Source organism: Pomacea canaliculata, linkage group LG1 (assembly GCF_003073045.1).
Source record: "Pomacea canaliculata isolate SZHN2017 linkage group LG1, ASM307304v1, whole genome shotgun sequence".
Lineage (NCBI taxonomy): Eukaryota > Metazoa > Mollusca > Gastropoda > Architaenioglossa > Ampullariidae > Pomacea > Pomacea canaliculata.
Genome location: NC_037590.1, coordinates 26,386,999 through 26,407,055, shown reverse-complemented (window position 1 = coordinate 26,407,055; position 20,057 = coordinate 26,386,999). Strand labels below are relative to the sequence as shown.

The window sequence follows — 20,057 nt, the reverse complement described above, 5'->3', positions numbered from 1 at the left end:
AATCTCTCACACAAACGTTGGAGCACAAAGCACCTGTCAGGGGCCCTTGAGTGAAAGATCTAGATAACTCAACTTGACCATTCTGGCAGTCCTGGGTGTTTGAGTGTTAGGTAACTTTGCCTACCTCCTATAATGTAGTTTGTAGCTTGCGTCGTTTAATATCAACACCAACTAATGCGGCACTGTTGCACACCATTCGTAAAGACGACAGAACATGGCGCGAGGTGCATGAAATGGGGGGGGGGGGATTTGGTTTTTTTACGGGCCGTGCCAGCCTGAGGCTGTATTACGAAGCAGCCGCCCGTAAAGAATGCACGTGGAGAGAAAGGAAAGCGTGCCCGAGGGAAATGACTCTGGCAGCTAGCGTTATCTGTATTGGTGACAGGGCGCTAACCGTGCTTCCACCGGACAGAGGGCATGACAGGTGAAGTTAAACACAAATATCAAGTACGCACGTAACACTAACTGCCGTCTTGCAATGCTTTCTAAACATATTATTAAACATTCTCCCTAATGTACAAATATATGTTATTATCAAATATGTTCAAATATTTTTTTGCTTCTCAGAAAGTGGGTGTCAAATATTAAATGTGTTTTGGCACACAATTATTCAACAGTTTTTCAGTGTTCTTTTTAAAACTTAAATGTTCGTATTACAAAAAGCAATAAAGCTTTCGTCATCGTTTAGAGACAAAGCGGAAAAATCATTTTCTGTGCCAATTTTTAATGATGATGCTGATGACGAAAATGAAATTTAAAAGTTTGTAATATATTTATAATAGTACCCATATAAATATTGACTGACAGCTAACAAGATGCAGCGTATACTTACAACGTGTGAAAATGCCTTCTGACATGAGGGCTACCGGGTGCCGGGTGCAGGTGCGGTTGCTGTGACTAGATGCAGTGTGCAAGAAGGTGTCATGAGCACAGACTCTCGTGATTGGTCACATACAGTCTGTGTGTGTAGACACACTGTACCTAAACTTGCGAGTAAACATGAACAGCACAAGTGTCAATCGAGGGCGGCAGTCCAGGCCGTCACTACACGAGTCTCGAGGCTCACGAACGGAGCACTTTGCGCATTTTTGGCTTTCGATACTGTAAAATGTCTGCCTGGATGCTGTGTTTGCTTTGACCTGTGGTATGTTGAGACAGAGAAAGAAAGCTTTTTATCCCATACCTATTCTTGCATATCTTTGTTGTATTAGCACTGAGTATATACCTCACTCTGACCGGCACTAAGTGAACTGATGTATCAGGTCAGAAATTCGTACATTGGTGTACATCACGGGGATACTTGTAGTTTGTTGCTAGTCGACACATACCAGGCATCAAGGGATTCAACATATCTCTTTTAATCGTAGACAGCGGTCTCTGTGAATTTGGTCTTTAGTCTCTTTGTTCCATGTTCTTAGATTTATTCCATTTCTGGAACCCGACCAGCCTGCTTACTGCCGGTAAATAACAGTTTTTTAAACTTGGGCAAATTAGAACATAGATAGTAAATAAAGAGATGGGTCGTATAACCATCGCGTTATATATATGGCAGGAACATCCTCACGTATCTCTGGGATTGTAACAGCTGAATGCCAATACTATCGTTTTCTTTTTGAAGTACTATAATCTGTGCATAACAGAATAACCTAAGAGACAGGGATGCTCAACCTAGGCCCCGGGCATAATTCCGGCCCGCGACGCGGTGCCTTCGGCCCGGACAATTCTGCCCACAGACATGACGGCATGTTGTAAAAAAAACCTAAAAATAAACGAAAAAAAAAAGGGGGGAAGAAGAAGTATTTATCCTACGTAGGGGCGTTCTCAATCTTTTTTTCGATGGAATCCAACAATTCGATTCAGTGCTCCGACTTGATGTTCTACGAATGAGCCGGACATTTAGAAGTTGTTTCGGGTAACACTCACAATATCCCACTAATACTAATAATATACTGGTAATACAACTTGTTTCTAATAAAAATGGTACTGCTCTATTTTTTTTCTTTTTTGTTTTGTTGTATTTTTGCGGTGAAGGGCCCGCGACACGCATCGTCGGAAATGTATGGCCCGCAGGCAAAAAGGCTGGACCATCACTGACCTAGAAGTGATCTGCGCATGGTGTCAGATGTCGTGCGAAACATCTCATCGGTCGGCCCCGGGCAGAGGACGAGAAGCAACGTGTCTGTTTGTCATGTGTTTGTATGTCTACATGTATGTTGCTATTAAACAGCTCATAGAGTTATGTCCAACCCGCAGCGGATACCTGTAATGGTCGAGCAAATGATTGCGGACAGGACGCGCTGGTCGCTCATTTTAAAGTTATTTTGTATGTGTGTCTTTATTTTATTTATTTATTTATTTATTTTGAAAGCTATACAGTCAAGGGGAAAATAATTGTGGAACACCATTTCCAGATAAATCGCGTCAAAACGAGAGAATCATCTTCGTCGCTACAGTCACGTGCCAGGAGGAGCACAAATATCAAGATAAAGGATGCGGAATGGCAAAAACGGTTTCAGACGTTTAAATGTCGTGGGCTGACTGTATTTACACATGAATTCGTCCTGATTTTCCACAGTGGCAGCGTATTAATGCTATTTTCGTCTCCGATACAGGACTTGATAAAACAGTTCATTCAAGTCTAAATCAAGTCTAAACCAGATATTTGGAAGTTTTTAAGCAATTTAAGGCTGCTGTTGTTTTCTCCTGGTACCAATACTTGACACAGAGTTATCACATCGCAGAAGGTGACAACGACTTTGAACTTTGACAGTTTTCCGTCACGTACGCCACGCTAGTCAATGATGACTACAGTTGATAGAGGAAAGTTGTGCGAGAAGTGAGTGAAAACAACTGCGCTTCTAACTGCTGATTGCTTTTATTTGCATTTTTAACATTTCACAATCATATAAGCAAACGTCGGACTACATAGCGAAGTCTCGTAGTTAGTGCTGGTGGTGTGGGCGGCAAATATGCTGCATTGTGTCACGTGGTCTGCACCGTGCCAAGAAGCTCCAAAATGGTGATCAGTATGTTTCCTCCAAGAATTCGGTGACGTCCGAAGTGTGTAGCCGCGCGGCCTGTATAGCGTTGTAGAAGAACGGAGAAATGATGTTGTATCTCCTTCCAGCGCTCTGCCAGTCTGTCTGCTGCAGTTTGTCGATGTCAAACAGGAGGTCCACCAGCCCTGGGAAACTGTTTCCGGCGTTATGCGTCTCGTTGATGCTCGTCGGCGAATATCAAATGTCTGAAAAGTGTTAAACATCTTTGTGTCTAACTGCCCCTGTTACTAAATTTCCTCGCTAATATCTTAAAAGATATATTTCTGTAATTTAAAATGTGTTTGTGTCCCTACAAATTCAAGACTCTGAAAAATTCTGCTGTCAATTAAATACTCAGTTTACTTGACTTCACAAAACTGATTCCTTTTTAATTTATAACAGTTTTTAATTGGAATTATTTGTCTTTTTGTTAATGATATCACCTCTCACACGTTTGTTATTTTACTTGACTGAGTTATTGAGTTTTATCTGAAGCATGTAATGTTGCTTTGTCTTGTTTTGTGAAAATACATCATCAGCCTCACACACATATGTTGTAATCTTCTGACACATAGCTGTGACATGACTGCCAGACACACTGTCACGCATGCAAAGAGAGATCGACATGAAGAAATCTCAATACCAACTCCATCTTGGACCTCAGTCCAAAACAAAACTCACTTCTTTTGAGGTCTGGATGGCAGTCCCTCGGAGTCAAGGAAAAGCTTTTTCCAAAACAGCAGCTTGGTCGTTTATCATGCGATGGCCATCAGGACTGTGTTCAAATGCAAAGTACTAGCATTCATAAGCAGTATGTATATTTTATGATAAAAAATATCGCTACCTTTTAGTTTTAATAATAAAGTGTTTGCATTAAGTTCCAAATTTTCTTATTCTAATTTGTTTTATCACGCATTCTGTCTTTGTGCTCAAGGTCTTTGTGGGTACTGGTGCGGTGCGAGGCTAAGACCAAAGTCAGGGATAGTGTAAACTAATCAAAATACTATTGACAGACGATACGTCTGCATTATTGGACCAGTATGGGCTGGGACACACGCGCGCGCGCGCTCTCTCACACACACACAGCGCTTGCACCACTCACATTACAATGCATGTGTAGGTCGTGAACCACTGCCTACTAGTATCACGATACTTACTTTTCTGTCTATTTGCGATAAGGTTCTTTCAAACGCTGTACATCCTTCTCTAAACTTTCTATGACTTTCGTGCAAGTCCGCTGAAACAGAGAATGACACGCGACAGTTATTGCTCCTATTAATGTAAGTGCACAGTAACAACACAACTCACAACGGCAATAAACAACGGCAATTACGGGGAGTGCTGATACCCTAATAATATACAAATAGGTACTTGCATATACATGTTGACTACAGTCAGTTCTCTACACACACACAGCAACAGTGCCTACAGTTGGTGCCCTGCCTCAAGACCTATACAGCATCACGACCACTAGAGTGGATCAAGTGAATGGCTGGTGAATGAGTTGCGGTAACGAATGGTTCAGCGAACAGGCATCGTGTATCTGCAGCCAGAGCAAGACAGAGAACTCACATGCTAACACATGATCAGGAATAGTCAGTATGGGGAATGATTTTGTAAGGAATTACTGTCTCTGCCTGGTTACGGTGATCTTGAACAGATGCTAGCACCTTAGGGAGAGTTGAGCAAGATACCGACTACAGTAGATGTAAATAAAGACAATTATTTAACGTACGGTAGTTATAGACAATTTGTTTGCAGTCGTGACCCAAACCCTTTGTCCAGCGTCTGTCTGTTCATTCTAGCCCCAGGTGTAGTCCGAGATGTGAAGGGAATGATGAGAGAGTCGGCCAGTGAACGAACAATTTCAACTGCACCTGACACGGACCGGTGATACTGAAAACACACACACACACGCACACACGTGTAGACATATATCGCGAAACACGTTTGCAAAGCACACACAGAGCTTAATATTATTTGGTGGCGTGATGCTTTCTTCTTGATGACAATGTAGCTTTATTTAACACTATATTCTAAAAATGTCATGAAAGAAACGATCGGAAAACTTTTCTTTAAGTGTGTCAGCTCTCGTAGACCAAAGTGAAGTACACACCCTGAAGTCCGGGTCTATCAACCGCTTCACTGCATCGAATGGTCTCGTACTCTGTGTGGTTACAGAGGATAGAAGCGATCGGATACTTATTCTGCAAACAGAATGACAGATTCTTTTTTGAAGACAGCAGCATGTTGCATGACAATGTTTGTTGGTGAGATTCTTAATTTAGATTTTGAAAAACAATTGACTATATACTATAGATATAAGACCTTCAACTGCTATCTCATGTAGCGAGACAACTTATTGAAATTTGTAGTCTTATCAACATGCTTCTGACGTAACGGATTAGTCACTAAAGGTCAGGGGTCACGAGGTAGGGCAGCTGTTGTGACTCACGCACCGGGTCATACATGTAGCTGATGTCCACCGACGTGATGCCAACGAACTGCAGGAGGGTTGAGTAATCACTTCCGGAGGCAAAGTTCCTGACCCTGTGAGATGAAAATGTCTTCAGTCACAATCAACTGTCTGCTCTGTTGCGCTACCCAGCGTGTGCACGTTTTGAGTCCGGTACACTGAATAAGTATCTGACCTCATTTACCAGGCTGACGAGAGGGGGAGACAGGGGGTCTGGTGTACCCGGGCCGCGTGTAAGGGGCCCGGCCTTGGTCAGTGGAGTTTTTTTTTCTTCTTCTTCTCCTTTTCTGTTTCTTTTAAAGAAGGTCTAAGGACAGACACCCAAGCATTACACATGCAGAAGTTAGTTTGAGTGTAGATATTGAGATTCGAATTGTAACATACATTATATACTGGGAAAATAATTTACGATTACAAGTACAAGGGGCCCGGAGAGGTCTTCTGTCCCGGGCCGGGTGGCTCTCGGCGGCCCTGCTTACAATCTAAAATAAAGGCTGACAGTTGCTCTCCATGGAATACTGTACTTCTTGGAAGTAAAATCTAGTGTAACATCGTCTTCAGTGTCTTACATGAGCAGATCTCTTTTCTTCCATGCAGATACTGTAGAATAGTGCACAAAGGAACTAACACCTATCAAGGTAGATAATATAGGATAATCTATCATCCCAGGAATATTGACTGTTTACAGGAAGACGAAATAAAGTACAGTATTATTGCAGGGTCAGAAAATGAACACGAAGCTGAATGTGTCCTGCTCATTGGGATTTTGGTCTGTTTTCTTATTTTCACGTGGTGCAAGGTGTGACCTCAGGCAATGTGACAGGTACTGAGGTGCACTGTACAGGAGTCGTAAGTATCCAGATGTGTTTTATTGTCAGCATTTCAAACGCACGTGGCCTAATGAAAGCTCTTGTCAATTTCGTGATAAATTTGATATTAAAAAAAAAATCAGATTTCTTGCCTCCTTTCATTCTACTCGCTTCTGAAATATTTTTCTTGATATTTTAATACACAGTTTATGTCAAGGTTTACACATACTATCTCACGGCCGTTGCCCTAGCCTAAAGGTTTAGTCGAGTGCATGATCAGTCAAACTGTAAATAATAAAGCAAATGGTATTTTGTGAATGTGCCTTCGTGGGAAATAACATTTTTTAGATTAGATGTCCAGTCTGTTTGTTTCTGTGTAAGGCTTCTTTAAACTCCCCGAATACTGTAGCACACAGCACGTGAAGTTGTGTTCTAAGTATTTGTGTGTAATGTTTTTCTAAACTCTCACAGGTACCTGATGTACAAACTGTTCTGATCAGCACGCGCACGAAGTCTGCACTAACACGTGGTGTTGGCATTTTCCTCGCGATGTAGGAGATGCAGGTGAGCAAAACAACACACGTGTGAGTATGATGATGTGTGGCCCTGGGTGACGTGTGGACTTGTAACATAACGCGTTGCGACTTGTGACGTGTGGGACCTGTAACATAACGCATGTGACATGTGACGTTGTGGGACCTGTAACATAACGCATGTGACATGTGACGTGTGGGACTGTAACATAACGCATGTGACATGTGACGGGTGGAACGCTGTAACACAACGCGGTTCCTGTGTAGAATTATGGTGTGTGGCATGTGACAGACTTGCGATGTATGAAATGTATGAGACAAGTACTGTGTAAGGTTCAGCTCATCTTAATTAAACACGTCATCTTCAACATACACCTGTCTGTCATCAATAGAGCAATGGTTCAGTTTTGAAATGAATCAAGAAGTCTGCAATCCCAGTCTTGCATTTTCCATCTCTGTTTTAGTCCAGTCAAATGGGTTTGGTTTCGCTGATCAATTGGAAAATAAATCTTCTAAGCCCTCGGTCGAAAGCGATCGTTGTCTGCATCCCGTCATCTGGCGAGCCGGTTTCGAAGCGGACCGAGAAGGTCTGGTACGGGTTGGCTTAGGGTGTGATTCGCGGCTTTCGCTGCCGCGTTTCTCACGGCTCAGGCGCGCGCTGGTTAGCAGAGAGAGGGGTTCGTCGTGGCTCCTTTCGGCCAGCCGCGTCGGGCATCGAATACGCTTGACTGTGTCTCGCGGAGGGTCTGGTGCGGAGGGCCTGGTGCCAAACTTGTAAAATGTTCGTTCGAGCGGAGGGTCTGGTGCAAAGCGGATGGTCTGGTGCAACACATTGAAAAACATTAGTAACTTCATTTTGTACTGGAAGCTTAGGGGACCTCGTTCTTCAAGTTTACCGAACAGGAGGGTCTGGTGCGGAGGGTCTGTGTGCGGATGGGTCTGGTGGAGGGTCTGGTGCGGAGGGCCTGGTGCAAGGGGAGGCGTGGCACAAGGCAGGGAAGGGCAAAATCGGCGCTATATATTGGGGAGCAGGTGTGCGAAGGCGCAAGAAAGTGAACATGGCAATAGAGAAAGTTACTATTAGCCATGTAGTGCTCACCCAGTTTTTGCATTTTGTGTTGGCAAATGAGTGCTCGCTCGGCGTGCGACGCCTCGGTCGAAAGTGATCGTTGTCTGCGTCGTCCTGCTGCGAGCGGTTTCGAAGCGGACCGAAGAAGGTGTGTACGGGGTTGGCTCTCTGGCGATTCGCGCGGCTTTCGCTGTCGGTTTCCCACGGCTCAGGCGTGGGCTGGATTTGAGCAGAGAGGGGTTCGTCGTGCTCCTTTCGGCCAGCCGGTCGGCGTATCGAATAAGCTTGACTGTGTCTGAGTGAAAGAGCGCGCCCGTGTCGATCGGGTGAACGCTCCGCAGTTGAAAATTTGAACCGATGATTCGGTTGCAAGAGCGAAAAGCACCCGCGATACGCAGGACCCGCGCTCCAGCGGCGACTGCTTCGTGGGAGTCGGTTACGTGTACACCCACAGCATTCTGGTTGATCCTACAGTAGTCATATGCTTGTTCTCAAGATTAAGCCATGCTCGTACGGTGAACACGCGAATGGTCATGAAATCAGTCGAGGTTCCTTAGATGATCCATTCTACTTGGATAACTGTGGCAATTCTAGAGCTAATACATGCAAACCAACTCCGATCCGTCAAAGCCGGGAAAGAGCGCTTTTATTAGTTCAAAATCAGTCGGGGTCTCGGCCGTCCCTTTTAATGACTCTGGATAACTTTGTGCGATCGCATGGCCTCGAGCCGGCGAGGCATCTTTCAAATGTGCCTTATCAACTGTCGATGGTACGTGATAGCCTACCATGTTGACAAAGGGTAACGGGGAATCAGGGTGTGATTCCGGAGAGGGAGCATGAGAAACGGATACCACATCCAAGAAGGCACCAGGGCGCGCAACTTACCCACTCCCAGCTCGGGGAGGTAGTGACAAAAAATAGCAATACGGAACTCTTTTGGAATGAGTTGCACTTTAAACCCTTTAACGAGGATCTATTGGAGGGCAAGTCGGGTGCCAGCAGCCGTGGTAATTTCAGCTCCAATAGCGTATATTAAAGTCGTTTGCGCTTAAAAAGCTCGTAGTTGCATTCAGGCATGGTCGTGCGGTCCGTCTCGCGACGGTCACTGCGCGAAGCCTGAGCGTGCGCGGCTCGTCGCAGGGTCGTCTTCGCAAGACGAACAACTGCGAAAGCATTTGCCAAGCATATTTTCATTAGTCAAGAACTAGGCAGAGGTTCGAAGACGATTAAATACTGTCATTGTTCTGACCATAAACGATGGCAACTAGCGTTGGGCAAGTGTCGCTTCATCGACTCTGAACCAAACTTTTCGGGTTCCAGGGGAAGTATGGTTGCAAAAGCTGAAACTTAAAGGAATTGACGGAAGGTCACCACAGGAGTGGAGCCTGCGGCTTAATTTGATTCAACACGGTAAAAACACACCCAGTCCGCACACTGTAAGCATTGACAGATTGATATCTTTTTCTTTATTCGGTGGGTGGTGGCGCATGGCCGTTCTTAGGTGGTGGAGCGATTTGTCTGATTAATTCCGATAACGGGCGAGTCTCTAGCCTGTTAAGTAGTTCACCGATTCTTCACGCATCGGTGCTAACTTCTTAGAGGGACAAGTGGCGTTTAGCCACAAGAGATTGAAGCAATAACAGGTCTGGCTGCCTTTAGAAGGAATCAAGGTGGATGTGACCATGCTTTTGAAAACAGTGCGAACCCTTGAAACGTCCTTCATGATAGGGATTGGGGGCTGTTGAAATTCTTCTTATCACGAGGAATTCCCAGTAATTACGTCGATGCCCTTCCTACACACCGCCTGTCACTACTACCGAGTGAACGATTTAGCTTTACAATTTTTTTCATTCATTTCGCATTTTGTTGAAACCTTTCAAATATCGTTGCAAAGCAGATGAAAAGAAATGAAACAACTTTAGGCGGTGGGATCACTCGACTCGCACGTCGATGAAGAACGCAGCCAGTTGCGTGAATTAATGTGAATTGCAGAACACTCTAACCCTAACCATTTAAAAAAAACAAAAAAAGAAACAAAAGCAAACAACCGGGGGAGGGCCTAGTGAAAACTTTTTTTAACAAAAGTTCCAGGTCGATGGGAGGGTCTGGTGCAGAGGAGGGTCTGGTGCAAAAAAAAAATTTCATTCATCAGTTTCTTCGCTTTGGCATTAGAAGACTAAAAAAAAGTTCCACTTCGATGGGAGGGTCTGGTGCAAAGGGAGTGCCTGGTGCAAAACTTTTTTTTAACAAAAGTTCCAGGTCGATGGGAGGGTCTGGTGCAAAGGGAGGGCTGGTGCAAACTTTTTTTTTAAACAAAAGTTCCACTTCGATGGGAGGGTCTGGTGCAGAGAGGAGGGTCTGGTGCAAAGGGAGGGCCTGGTGCAAAACTTTTTTTTAAACAAAAGTTCCACTTCGATGGGAGGGTCTGGTGCAGAGAGGAGGGTCTGGTGCAAAGGGAGGGCCTGGTGCAAAACTTTGAGAAATAAATTTGATTCATCACTTTCTTCGCTTTGGCATTAGAAGCTTAGGGGTACCTCGTTTCCTTCAAGTATACGAAAAGGGAGGGCCTGGTCTGAGTGAGGGCCTGGTGCATATAGGAAGGTCTGGTGGTAAGTGTGAATGTGAGTGTATGCGTTTGTGTATGCGAATGTGATTCGTGACCTATAATTTCACAGTTGTCATGCTCGCACTTGTTTTGTAAGACTTCTGTAACTAAAATATGTGTATGTTCCTTAGCCAAAGGAATAGGAAAAGATTAACATCTTAGAAGTAGTCGTATGATACGCCATTTTTGTCTCGTCTTTCTATTTTTTTTTCGTATGCATGTATCTCGAGTTAAACAACATTTGCTGCTTACAGAACAGAGCTGAGGTCAACGTAACAAGGTGGTCACGGAGCTCGCCTATCGCAGGAAGACATGTTTGCTGCGCAGGGTACACTGAAGATGGTGATACATGTATCCGTAAGTCCTGCAACTCTTCTGACCTCGTGATTCTGGGTTGCCCTCTGCATAACTTTGTTTGGATGGTTGATTAGGCGTATCCATCCACATCCGCGCACCTGCATCCTGTCGCTAGTCGACCCCTCACACCTTCCCTCTGTCACGTGGCTGTCACCCGGCCAGCGACCACCCGACCCCACATTGCCAGCCTCCACCCCTGTGTGCGTGCTATGTTCCATCCCCACTAACTGCGATGTCGCACACTACCATACAGTATAGTAATCGAGTTTATTGGCAAATAGCATTTGACAAGGCAGGAACATCAGTGTCAATGAGAGTGACTAGCGTCTCAAATTGACTGACAATAATGAAGTTTGTGAGAAAAGCTCATAAAGTTTTTAGTCAGCAGGTAAAATGACAATATTAGTACTGTATAACTTTGTTCTATGAACTATTACGATTCAGCTAAAATATGCTAAACATTTCTATTTTTCTGTCATTTTTTACAAAACCTTCTAATCTCCTTAAATATTAAAAGTATTAACACTTACTAGCTAACTAGTCTTTAAAACAGTTGCTTTGTCTTCTAAAACTGAGCAGGTATTTTAACGGCTAGTGACTGATGGGGTTTGAAGTCGACCGAGTTTATGCTTCGTAAAAAGTTGGATGAATTCAAAATTTCTGCTTTAAAGAGTCTGAAGGCGACAGTTCAGTTCAGATATTTGTTTACGTGTAACAGCATGCGTGTGTGTAGTTATTGTGTGTGTGTGTGTGCGCGCGCGCGCGTGCGGTTTTGCTAAAGGAATAATATAGGAAGGGACTTTCGATAGGTGCTGCGTGTTTGTTATGTAAGTTGATAAAAATGATAACTGATGTGTTCTGCTGTTCGTCGCAGCAAACACTTTTTTAATGAGGTTATTAACGACACTCGATGAAGACTTGTTTAGGCATTTACTTCTTCGGTTCTTCCTCTTTACATGTAGAAGTATAAATCACTTACATAGAGAACATTTCCTTGCACGTCAGTGAGCTTAGTACAAAAGTGCAGCACTTAGAACACAAAGGCGATGTGATACATCTAGCAGTTGTTCTAATCTGTCGAGGTTTTGACATCGCTGCTGACGTAACAGTCCTTACTAAGGGGGGGGGGTGTCTGTGGAGTGGGGTGCTACAAGTCTGATCCTTTAACATCATTTGTCCTCATTTACTAACCACTCGCATGTAAACAACTTTATGTTCAAGTAGTGATGTAGATCCTAGTGCACTTGTCCTAATGTTTGCAGTCTATATTTCGTTACTGAATGAAGTGTAGATATTGAGATTCGAATTGTAAACATACATTATATACTGGGAAAATAATTTACGATTACAAGTACAAGGGGCCCGGAGAGGTCGTCTGTCCCGGGCCCGGGCTGGCTCTCGGCGGCCCTGTGCTACAGACAACGGGCGAAGGCCTTGACCTTTTCCCGCGAACCGGACAAAAATAGCCTGAAAACAAACGTTGACCGTCGTCTGCTGTCAGCTACCTCTCCAATACAGGAGCGTCCCCACGCGCTGAGAGACATGCAGACCTAGAGGAAATCATGACACGCGACAGAGAGTAATTTCTTCTCTTAAAATCTGTTGCCATCTCCAAATATCACATGTAATTTAAAATAAGTGTTGTCACGTGCTTCGCTTCCCTTGTGCAAAAATGTAAATAGCATTCGTGAAAGGAGTCCACGAGTAGTAGAACATTTTTTTTAATTTAACTTTTATTAAGCCAGATGAGGGGAGATAGGCCATTGCAGCATTAGGACTAGTAAACTACATGTATATGCTATCTCCCCTAAATCGAGCTATACAGAGGAAATAAAGTTACAACGATATAAAAAGATAAAACCTGACATGCAGAGCATGTGTACGTATGTTTGTTGTCAAAGTTACCCAAGGTGTCACACTTTAAAAAAAAAAAAAAAAGATAGAAACCCTGACACACAGAAAGCGTGTAGAAGTAGGATGCTGTGGCTCAGTCGGTCAGCCCGATACTATACTACATTGCCATGACACTCAACCCTCAGGAGAGAGAGATAACACAGATAGGTACAACTGCCATGTCAACAACAACACTCCTACAGACGAGAAGGTAGGAGCATCAGCAGGACTGTCGTCAGGGACTGAAGCGGAGTATTTGATGTACAGAAAGTATAGGAAAACACTTGTTGACACACAGTGTCTACAACAAAACACAATCATTTGTCGGACAGTAGGCACAACAAATCTCAATCATTTGACTTACAGTAGTTAGAGACAATTTGTTGCAGTCGTGCCCCGACTTCTGTGTCCAGCGTCTGTCTGTTCATTTCTAGCCCCCAGGCGTAGTCCGAGACGTTGAAGGGAATGATGAGAGAGTCGGCCAGTGAACGAACAACTTCAGCTGCTACCTGACCCACGGACCGGTGATACTGAAAACAGAAACACTCACATTATTTCTCTCCTTCTCTCCTGTTAATGACGTTTAGAATATTCTGTCTCATACTTTGTTTTAACAATCTCCACCCACCACAAGACACAACAAAAAGCCTTCAAAGATGACAAAAAGTGAAGTGTCTCACTAGTATTACACACCTTGAAGTCCGTGTCTATCAGCCGCTTCATTGCATCGAATGTCTCGTACTCTGTGTGGTACAGAGGATAGGAACCGATGGGATACTTATTCTGCGAAAAAAAATGAAAACTCTTTTAGAAAACTTAATTATTCGCAGAACAACTTTTATTGGTGAGAATGATTAATTTAGATTGGAAATAATAATGGACTAAAAATATTATAATTTTTATTTCATCTTCTGAACCAAGGGGAAAACTATTCAAATTGTAATTGTGCAGTCTTATCAACGTGCTCGTCGAGTGACACATTTGTTAATGACGCTCAGGGTTCACGAGACAGAGGGCGGTGCCAGAGGTTCACACGAGACAGAGGGCGGTGCCAGAGGTTCACACGAGACAGAGGGCGGTGCCAGAGGTTCACACGAAACAGAGGGCGGTGCCAGAGGTTCACACGAGACAGAGGGCGGTGCCAGACGTTCACACGAGACAGAGGGCGGTGCCAGACGTTCACACGAGACAGAGGGCGGTGCCAGAGGTTCACACGAGACAGAGGGCAGTGCCAGATGTTCACACGTGACAGAGGGCAGTGCCAGAGGTTCATAGTTCACCAACCCAATCATACGTGTAGCTTATGTCCGATGATGTGATGCCGATGAACTGCAGGAGAGCCGTGAAATCACTTCCGGAGCCCAACTCTTCAACACTGAGAGAGGAAAATGTCTTCAGTCAACAGTCACACTGCTTCCTCGCTCAGTCAAATCAATTCAGTATTTGTAAAGCAAGTTTCATAATCAAAACATAAAATGATACAAGCTACCACACTACGGTTTACTGACTTACAAAGGTAGGTCAAAACCAGAGGAGGTCCATGGGAATGAGTGAACCCAAGTGTCGTACACCGTACGTCTGTTCTGGCTGACTTCTGCTTCGCTAGGATTAGGTACCTACAACAACAGAGTAACTACAGAGTAGTGTACCGACATCAACAGAGTGACCTCAGTCCCCTATTATCAATAGAATAGAGTAACACCAGTTATTGCCGTCCAACCTCAATGAAGCCATCTTCGCCATGCCTACTGAGTATCTCTGAGTTTGCATGCAATATACCTCGGTGGTACTTCATGGGTTTTTCCTTTTGCTTACCATCGGTGGAAGATACTGGGGGAATACCGCTATTTCGTCATCAAGCTACCCGCCTACACACATCCCCATTCACAGAAAAAGGTTATATTCTTTTGTCTACATGACCCCACCTCTACCTGTAGCCCTAACATCTCCATGTGTAGTTCCGATGTTTGTGTTTAAAGACTTTAAATCACACTACGAGAAGATGAAGGCAAATGACAGACATGATTACCTTTTTGGCAGCCTCATAAAGAGCTCTGTACATCAGGGGTGTGCCTGCAGCACGAAGGGAATTGTTACCTGAAAAATAACATATCTATCGTAAGACCCCGTCTACGTGTAAAGGTAAGTACATTTTCTTGCCACCTTGGGTATAAATCTCCGAATGGTGGTTTGAGCTCTGAGTAAACCAGATATCAGTCTTTTGTAGCCAACGACGTTGGCCGGTTTCTAGTTTCCATGTTTGCTAGTTTCCAATGTATTTTCTCTCACATATCTGTCGTCGCCAGAATATTTGGACTTACATTAGCGAAATGTGGTCATGGGAAAGAAATTAGTTCTTTTACCGATAGGAGTATGAGGTCATAGGTTCAAAGACGTTGTGAGCAACCTAAGTGTGACACCTACACCTCGTGTGTTTTTCTGGCCTTAAGGCATCCTCCATGTTTATTTCCGTTACTCACTGCTCACAGTTTGAAATTTCCGCTAGGATGAAAAGCTTGCATTCCATGTAAACCAAATAGTCTTATAAACAAAGCCTCCACGTCACGAGTATCCCCCACTAAACGTGGCAATAAGTCGTAGTTCTGCCTGTTGACATCATACTACGTCATTGTTATGCCTGTCTTGCTACGTCATCGTTCTACCTGATGACGTTAAGCTACGTCATTGTCCTACCTGTCGCACGTACCTTCCACAGCGATGTCGATATTCACATATGCGACAGCTCTCGCGCCCAGGGACTTGACATATTGCTGCAGACACATTTACAATGTTGACATCTCGAATTTTCACACGTCTGACAGACACTGAGTGTCACTACAGGCCTCTACAGTCTACACTGTAAGCTTCTTCATCGCGAGAAGTGCATTTTCGGAATCATCATAACTTGTAGCCTTTCGTCTGTGTTAATAACGTGTTAATAACGAATTCGGAAAGAATAGGAGGTTTAGATAGCACAAGGGGGAGGGGATACCCCTTATAGCTCTTCTTTTACCCTCGTCTGCCACCCTTCACATTCCAACAGCCACGTCGGCACGCTCTTGCTCGAGTTCGTATCTTCATTCGCGGCCACATGAGTTTGTCCCAATCACACAGACATGTTTGCTCATACAGAGAGCGACATTTTATGTTTGTTGATTATAACAGTAATTTAAAAGAAGAAGAGATTATATGTAACAGACAGATATTTAAACATTTAGTAATATAAATTGACAATTAGTAAGCAAACAGAAACGTTAAAGCTGTTACCTCTGCCCATTCATTAGAACCAAGGAGACCATATTCCTCTGCTCCCCAGGAACAGAACATGATAGAGCGGCGTGGCCTCCATCTCTCTGAAAGATGCACAAAGTAACTTTGTTACAACGTTTTGCGAGGAACTGACGGCGCGGGGTAGAAACCCTTTTTGAAACTTTGTAAATAAAAGCACGAGTACCAATTATGTAGTTTGAATGTCAAGGTTTTGTTTTTGTTTTTGTTTTATTTTATTTATTTTGTTTGCTGAGCTCTTAAATAATTTGCGACTAGCACGTGCTCGTAAATAAAGACACCACGCGCTGATATTATGTACAGTGTACTCGTCTTCCCATCGAAGCAGACAGATATATCGTGTGTAGAAAAGGGGATGCCGAGTGGGTGGGACCAATGTCCCTTACCTAGGGTGATGAAACGATGGGGGAGTACACACGGATTAATGACTCTTTATAGAGAAAATTGGATTAACATGATGTGATAAACATATCTGCCATAAACGTTTCAAGGATCTTTTTTATTTCGCTATTTGCATCTTTTCCTAGCTTTGATTTCTACTCACTTTCTTTGACCAGCTGGCCCATAGCTCTGGCCACCTCCATCATGACGGCCGTTCCACTTGAAGGATCAATGGAGCCGTACACCCAGGCGTCGCGGTGGTTTCCCAGCAACACGTAGCGGTCTGTCATTTAAAAACATGCAACAAACATCATCGTCTTAGATTAACAACAATCAAACGTTGAACTATTTTATACTTTTTTCTCCAAAAACGAGGCGAAGTGGTCCCTGTAATACCTCTACACAGCATTCCCCGATGTCTTGTGTTTCTTACCAGGCTCCACGTCTCCCTTCAACGTGGCTATCACGTTGTCCACCCTTCTAATGCTGTTAGTTGTTGTAACCTTCATGCGAAGTGAGAGTCCAGGAGTAAGCCCTGGACCCAGCCTGTAGGGGATGTTCAAGCCACCTCTCCAGTCTTTGGGAACTTCGGCACCTTGCATTTCTCTGATTCGTGAAGTTCGAACAAACACAATGTAACATTGAGGCCACTTTGCGGATTAATTAACCCTTAACTGCGTATTACTTGTACGATAAGGAGCTGACACTGTTGACATTTAAAAACACTAAAACAAGGAAGCGCAAGGAAAAATAAACGAATGCACGAAATGAAAAATAAAACAAGGAGAACAAAAGCAAGGACGCAAAATGGAAGGATAACGGAAAGAGTGTTAATGTCTTTATTTATTTATGTGTATGTGCATAGTTCATGGAAATGTTTGTACATGAATGTGTGTGTTAAAATTAAATGCATTAATACCAAAACTCACTTGAGAAAGCGTTCCGCCCCTCCATAGCCCATGGCGTGTGCTGGTATGGTTGGCAACACCAGTGGTGTGTCGCTCTCGTTGTATCTATACGCCGTGTCTATATTCAAGGAGCACAAACTTGGTTTAGGAACAGACTGCTACATCTGTATGTCTGTCTTTGCTATTATCAAAGTATGTTAACAGTTCCTTGTTATCTAACTTATCAAAGTCACATTTTGCACCCAAAGAACTGCCCTTTAAGACGGCGCAGAACTTCTGAAACTATTCAGGCTTACTTTAGTATCCTAAAGGGCATGACACTCTTAATGTTGTAATATATTGGCAAGTAATTAAGCAACAAGTGCTTAATGAAGTTGAATGAGGTGGTACAAACCTATAGATGGATACCCGGGGGTTAGTGGGTCTCCCACACCGGTGTAGAGGGTGCCTCTCTGTGCGCCGCTAGGTGGCAGCCACCATGTATCCGGGAAATACCGAGTGTCCTCCGACCACGTGTAGTCCGCAGGGTCTGAGTAGATGATGACCCCCAAGGCCCCGTAGCGCGCAGCGATTTCTACCTGTGGAGCGGAGCAAGACATCAAAGGTCAGAAAAGGTCACTGACATCAAACAATAAGCAAGCAACCATTGTCATAAATATCAGCCAGCAACACATTTGCCTCAGCCCTCCACAGTGACATGGCCACAAGGTGTTTATATTACATAGTTGTTTACACAGAGAAATTTAATATAAAATGTATTTACTGAACAGGTGATGTTGATCTTGCTGCTCATAAAGCGATGTTTTTAATCTTTATCGCGAAGAGAAAAGTTCTTTTGGGTTTGTACAGACCTTGCTTCCTCTGAAAATCTTGCCATATCTCACAATGACGATAGAGTCATTAAATATCATGCTGTAGTTTGTCCTCAGAAATTCAAAATCTTCATCTCGTCCGTAGTTCACGTACACCAGCTTGGAAGTCTGAAAATTTGAAAATAAGAAATCTACTCTTTGCTGCCTGGAATTGGGGAGTGGGGGACAGTTAAATGAATCTTTAAGTCAGAATACACAAGATTTGTTTAAAACTTTTTTTTTTTAATTTTGTGAAAATTAAAAAAATAACAGTTCCTACAGTTAGTTACTATGCATCTTATAAATACGTTAGTTAATAGCAAAGAACTGTTTCTTATCGTTGCTTTTAACGCCATAGAGTATTAAAAATAGTTGTATTCATATTTGCATGTTGAAATTTATGTATTAACCGCCTTGAATAATTCATTTGATTATAACCACTTTCCCATTCCAAGGCAGTTTGCAGTATTATCAGCACAGCTACCACCAGGACACAGGACTACCTCCCGTCTGTGCTCACACTCACGTTGACTATACCAGAGGGGGAGTAAGCCAGAAAAGGGCGGATAACTCCCTCAAGCTGAGAGACGTTGCTCTCGGTGGAAGTGGAGTCGAAGACGATAGTCTCCCCGCCTGTGTTGTTCACAATCAGCACAGTATTGGGATTCTCGTTGTCTGGATACGACAGGAGAACCTGGTACGGCGTGGACTTTACAGAATCCAGTCCATATTCTGTAAATTTACTCTTGAGGTAGGCCACAAGCTCAAAGTCGCGGTCCCTTCCTGCGATGTGAGGACTCTGTGTCAGGTGTCTGTGACAGGAGGACAGAATGGCAGCCTAAAATATATTAAAGATTAAAGATTTCTACTTTTCAGTCTTTTAGACTATTTAAAGCGATACAGGTTTTTTTTTTTTTTTTGCTCTGCATGTACGAGAAACTTAAATAAACATTTTATTGTCTCCCGTACATGCAGAATAAAAAAAAACCTTTATTGCTTTAGCTTTGGAAATCTAGGACCCCAGTGTAAACCTGATGCCAGTTCACTTAAGGCACACCCAGACAATGAAATTCTGAATGCACGCCTTTTGTTTTGAAATACAAGAATGACTAGCTGACGTGGGCGTCCATGTAAATGCTTGTGCAGCAGGATTACTGTTATTATTATTATCATCATCATCTAATGAAAAGTTAAACTCACTTTAAGTTTACTTCTATTTTTTCTGCGCTGATAGACTGCATTAGAAGATCAGCTATCGTTGAATCCGCTTCTTGCACCGACTTTTTGTATTTCGCATTTTCCTCGTCGGGACACGTGGCAAAGCGACCAATCAAAATGCCGATGGTGAAGCCTCCCACTATGGCAACGGCGATGACAACCAAAACCAGGGTTGTGTTTCGACGCTGCTTCGTACTTGAAATATCCTCTATACTGCTCATGTCCCCCATGGTTGTGTTCTTTAAAGAAAAGAAAGAGACTTGCAAATATTAAATTCATTTATCTACAAGGGTATTCTAAAGCCTCAAAGAGGTGCAATTATCTCTAATAGACTTCAAACCATGCAAATCGACTTTAAAGAGTGCTGTAAATCATCCATTTATTAAATGACGAATCTGTGTACTTTACCACGTGACAACAATTGCAAGACGCGGTACAAGGGAGGAAATCAATGTCCACTGCACATCGTGTTATAAGACTTCATCGGTCAAAACTTTCATCCTAGTGTAGAGACAGATTGACTACAACCTCCACTGTAGTTCCTCTCTTCGAACATACCACTTGAACGACTGCAGTGTCCTACACAAAATATTATATTTATTTCTTAAATTCAGATTGTTTGTTGGGTGTT

At 43.4% G+C, this 20,057-nt stretch overlaps 2 protein-coding genes across 3 annotated transcripts in view; both read right to left on the bottom strand.

Annotated features, from left to right (window-relative positions):
• Positions 1–20,057, bottom strand: part of LOC112566417 — a 76,427-nt gene that overhangs the window by 14,444 nt on the left and 41,926 nt on the right. The window lies entirely within an intron of this gene.
• LOC112566432 (glutamate carboxypeptidase 2-like) lies at positions 12,305–18,054 on the bottom strand. The gene is made up of 11 exons (XM_025242637.1): positions 17,752–18,054; positions 17,379–17,475; positions 16,883–17,055; positions 16,613–16,732; positions 16,048–16,133; positions 15,488–15,551; positions 14,810–14,877; positions 14,293–14,396; positions 14,065–14,155; positions 13,474–13,563; positions 12,305–13,310 (listed from the first exon to the last, which is right to left on the bottom strand). The coding sequence occupies exons 1-11, from the start codon at positions 17,954–17,956 to the stop codon at positions 13,128–13,130; spliced, it is 1,281 nt and encodes a 426-aa protein (XP_025098422.1). The 5' UTR covers positions 17,957–18,054; the 3' UTR covers positions 12,305–13,127.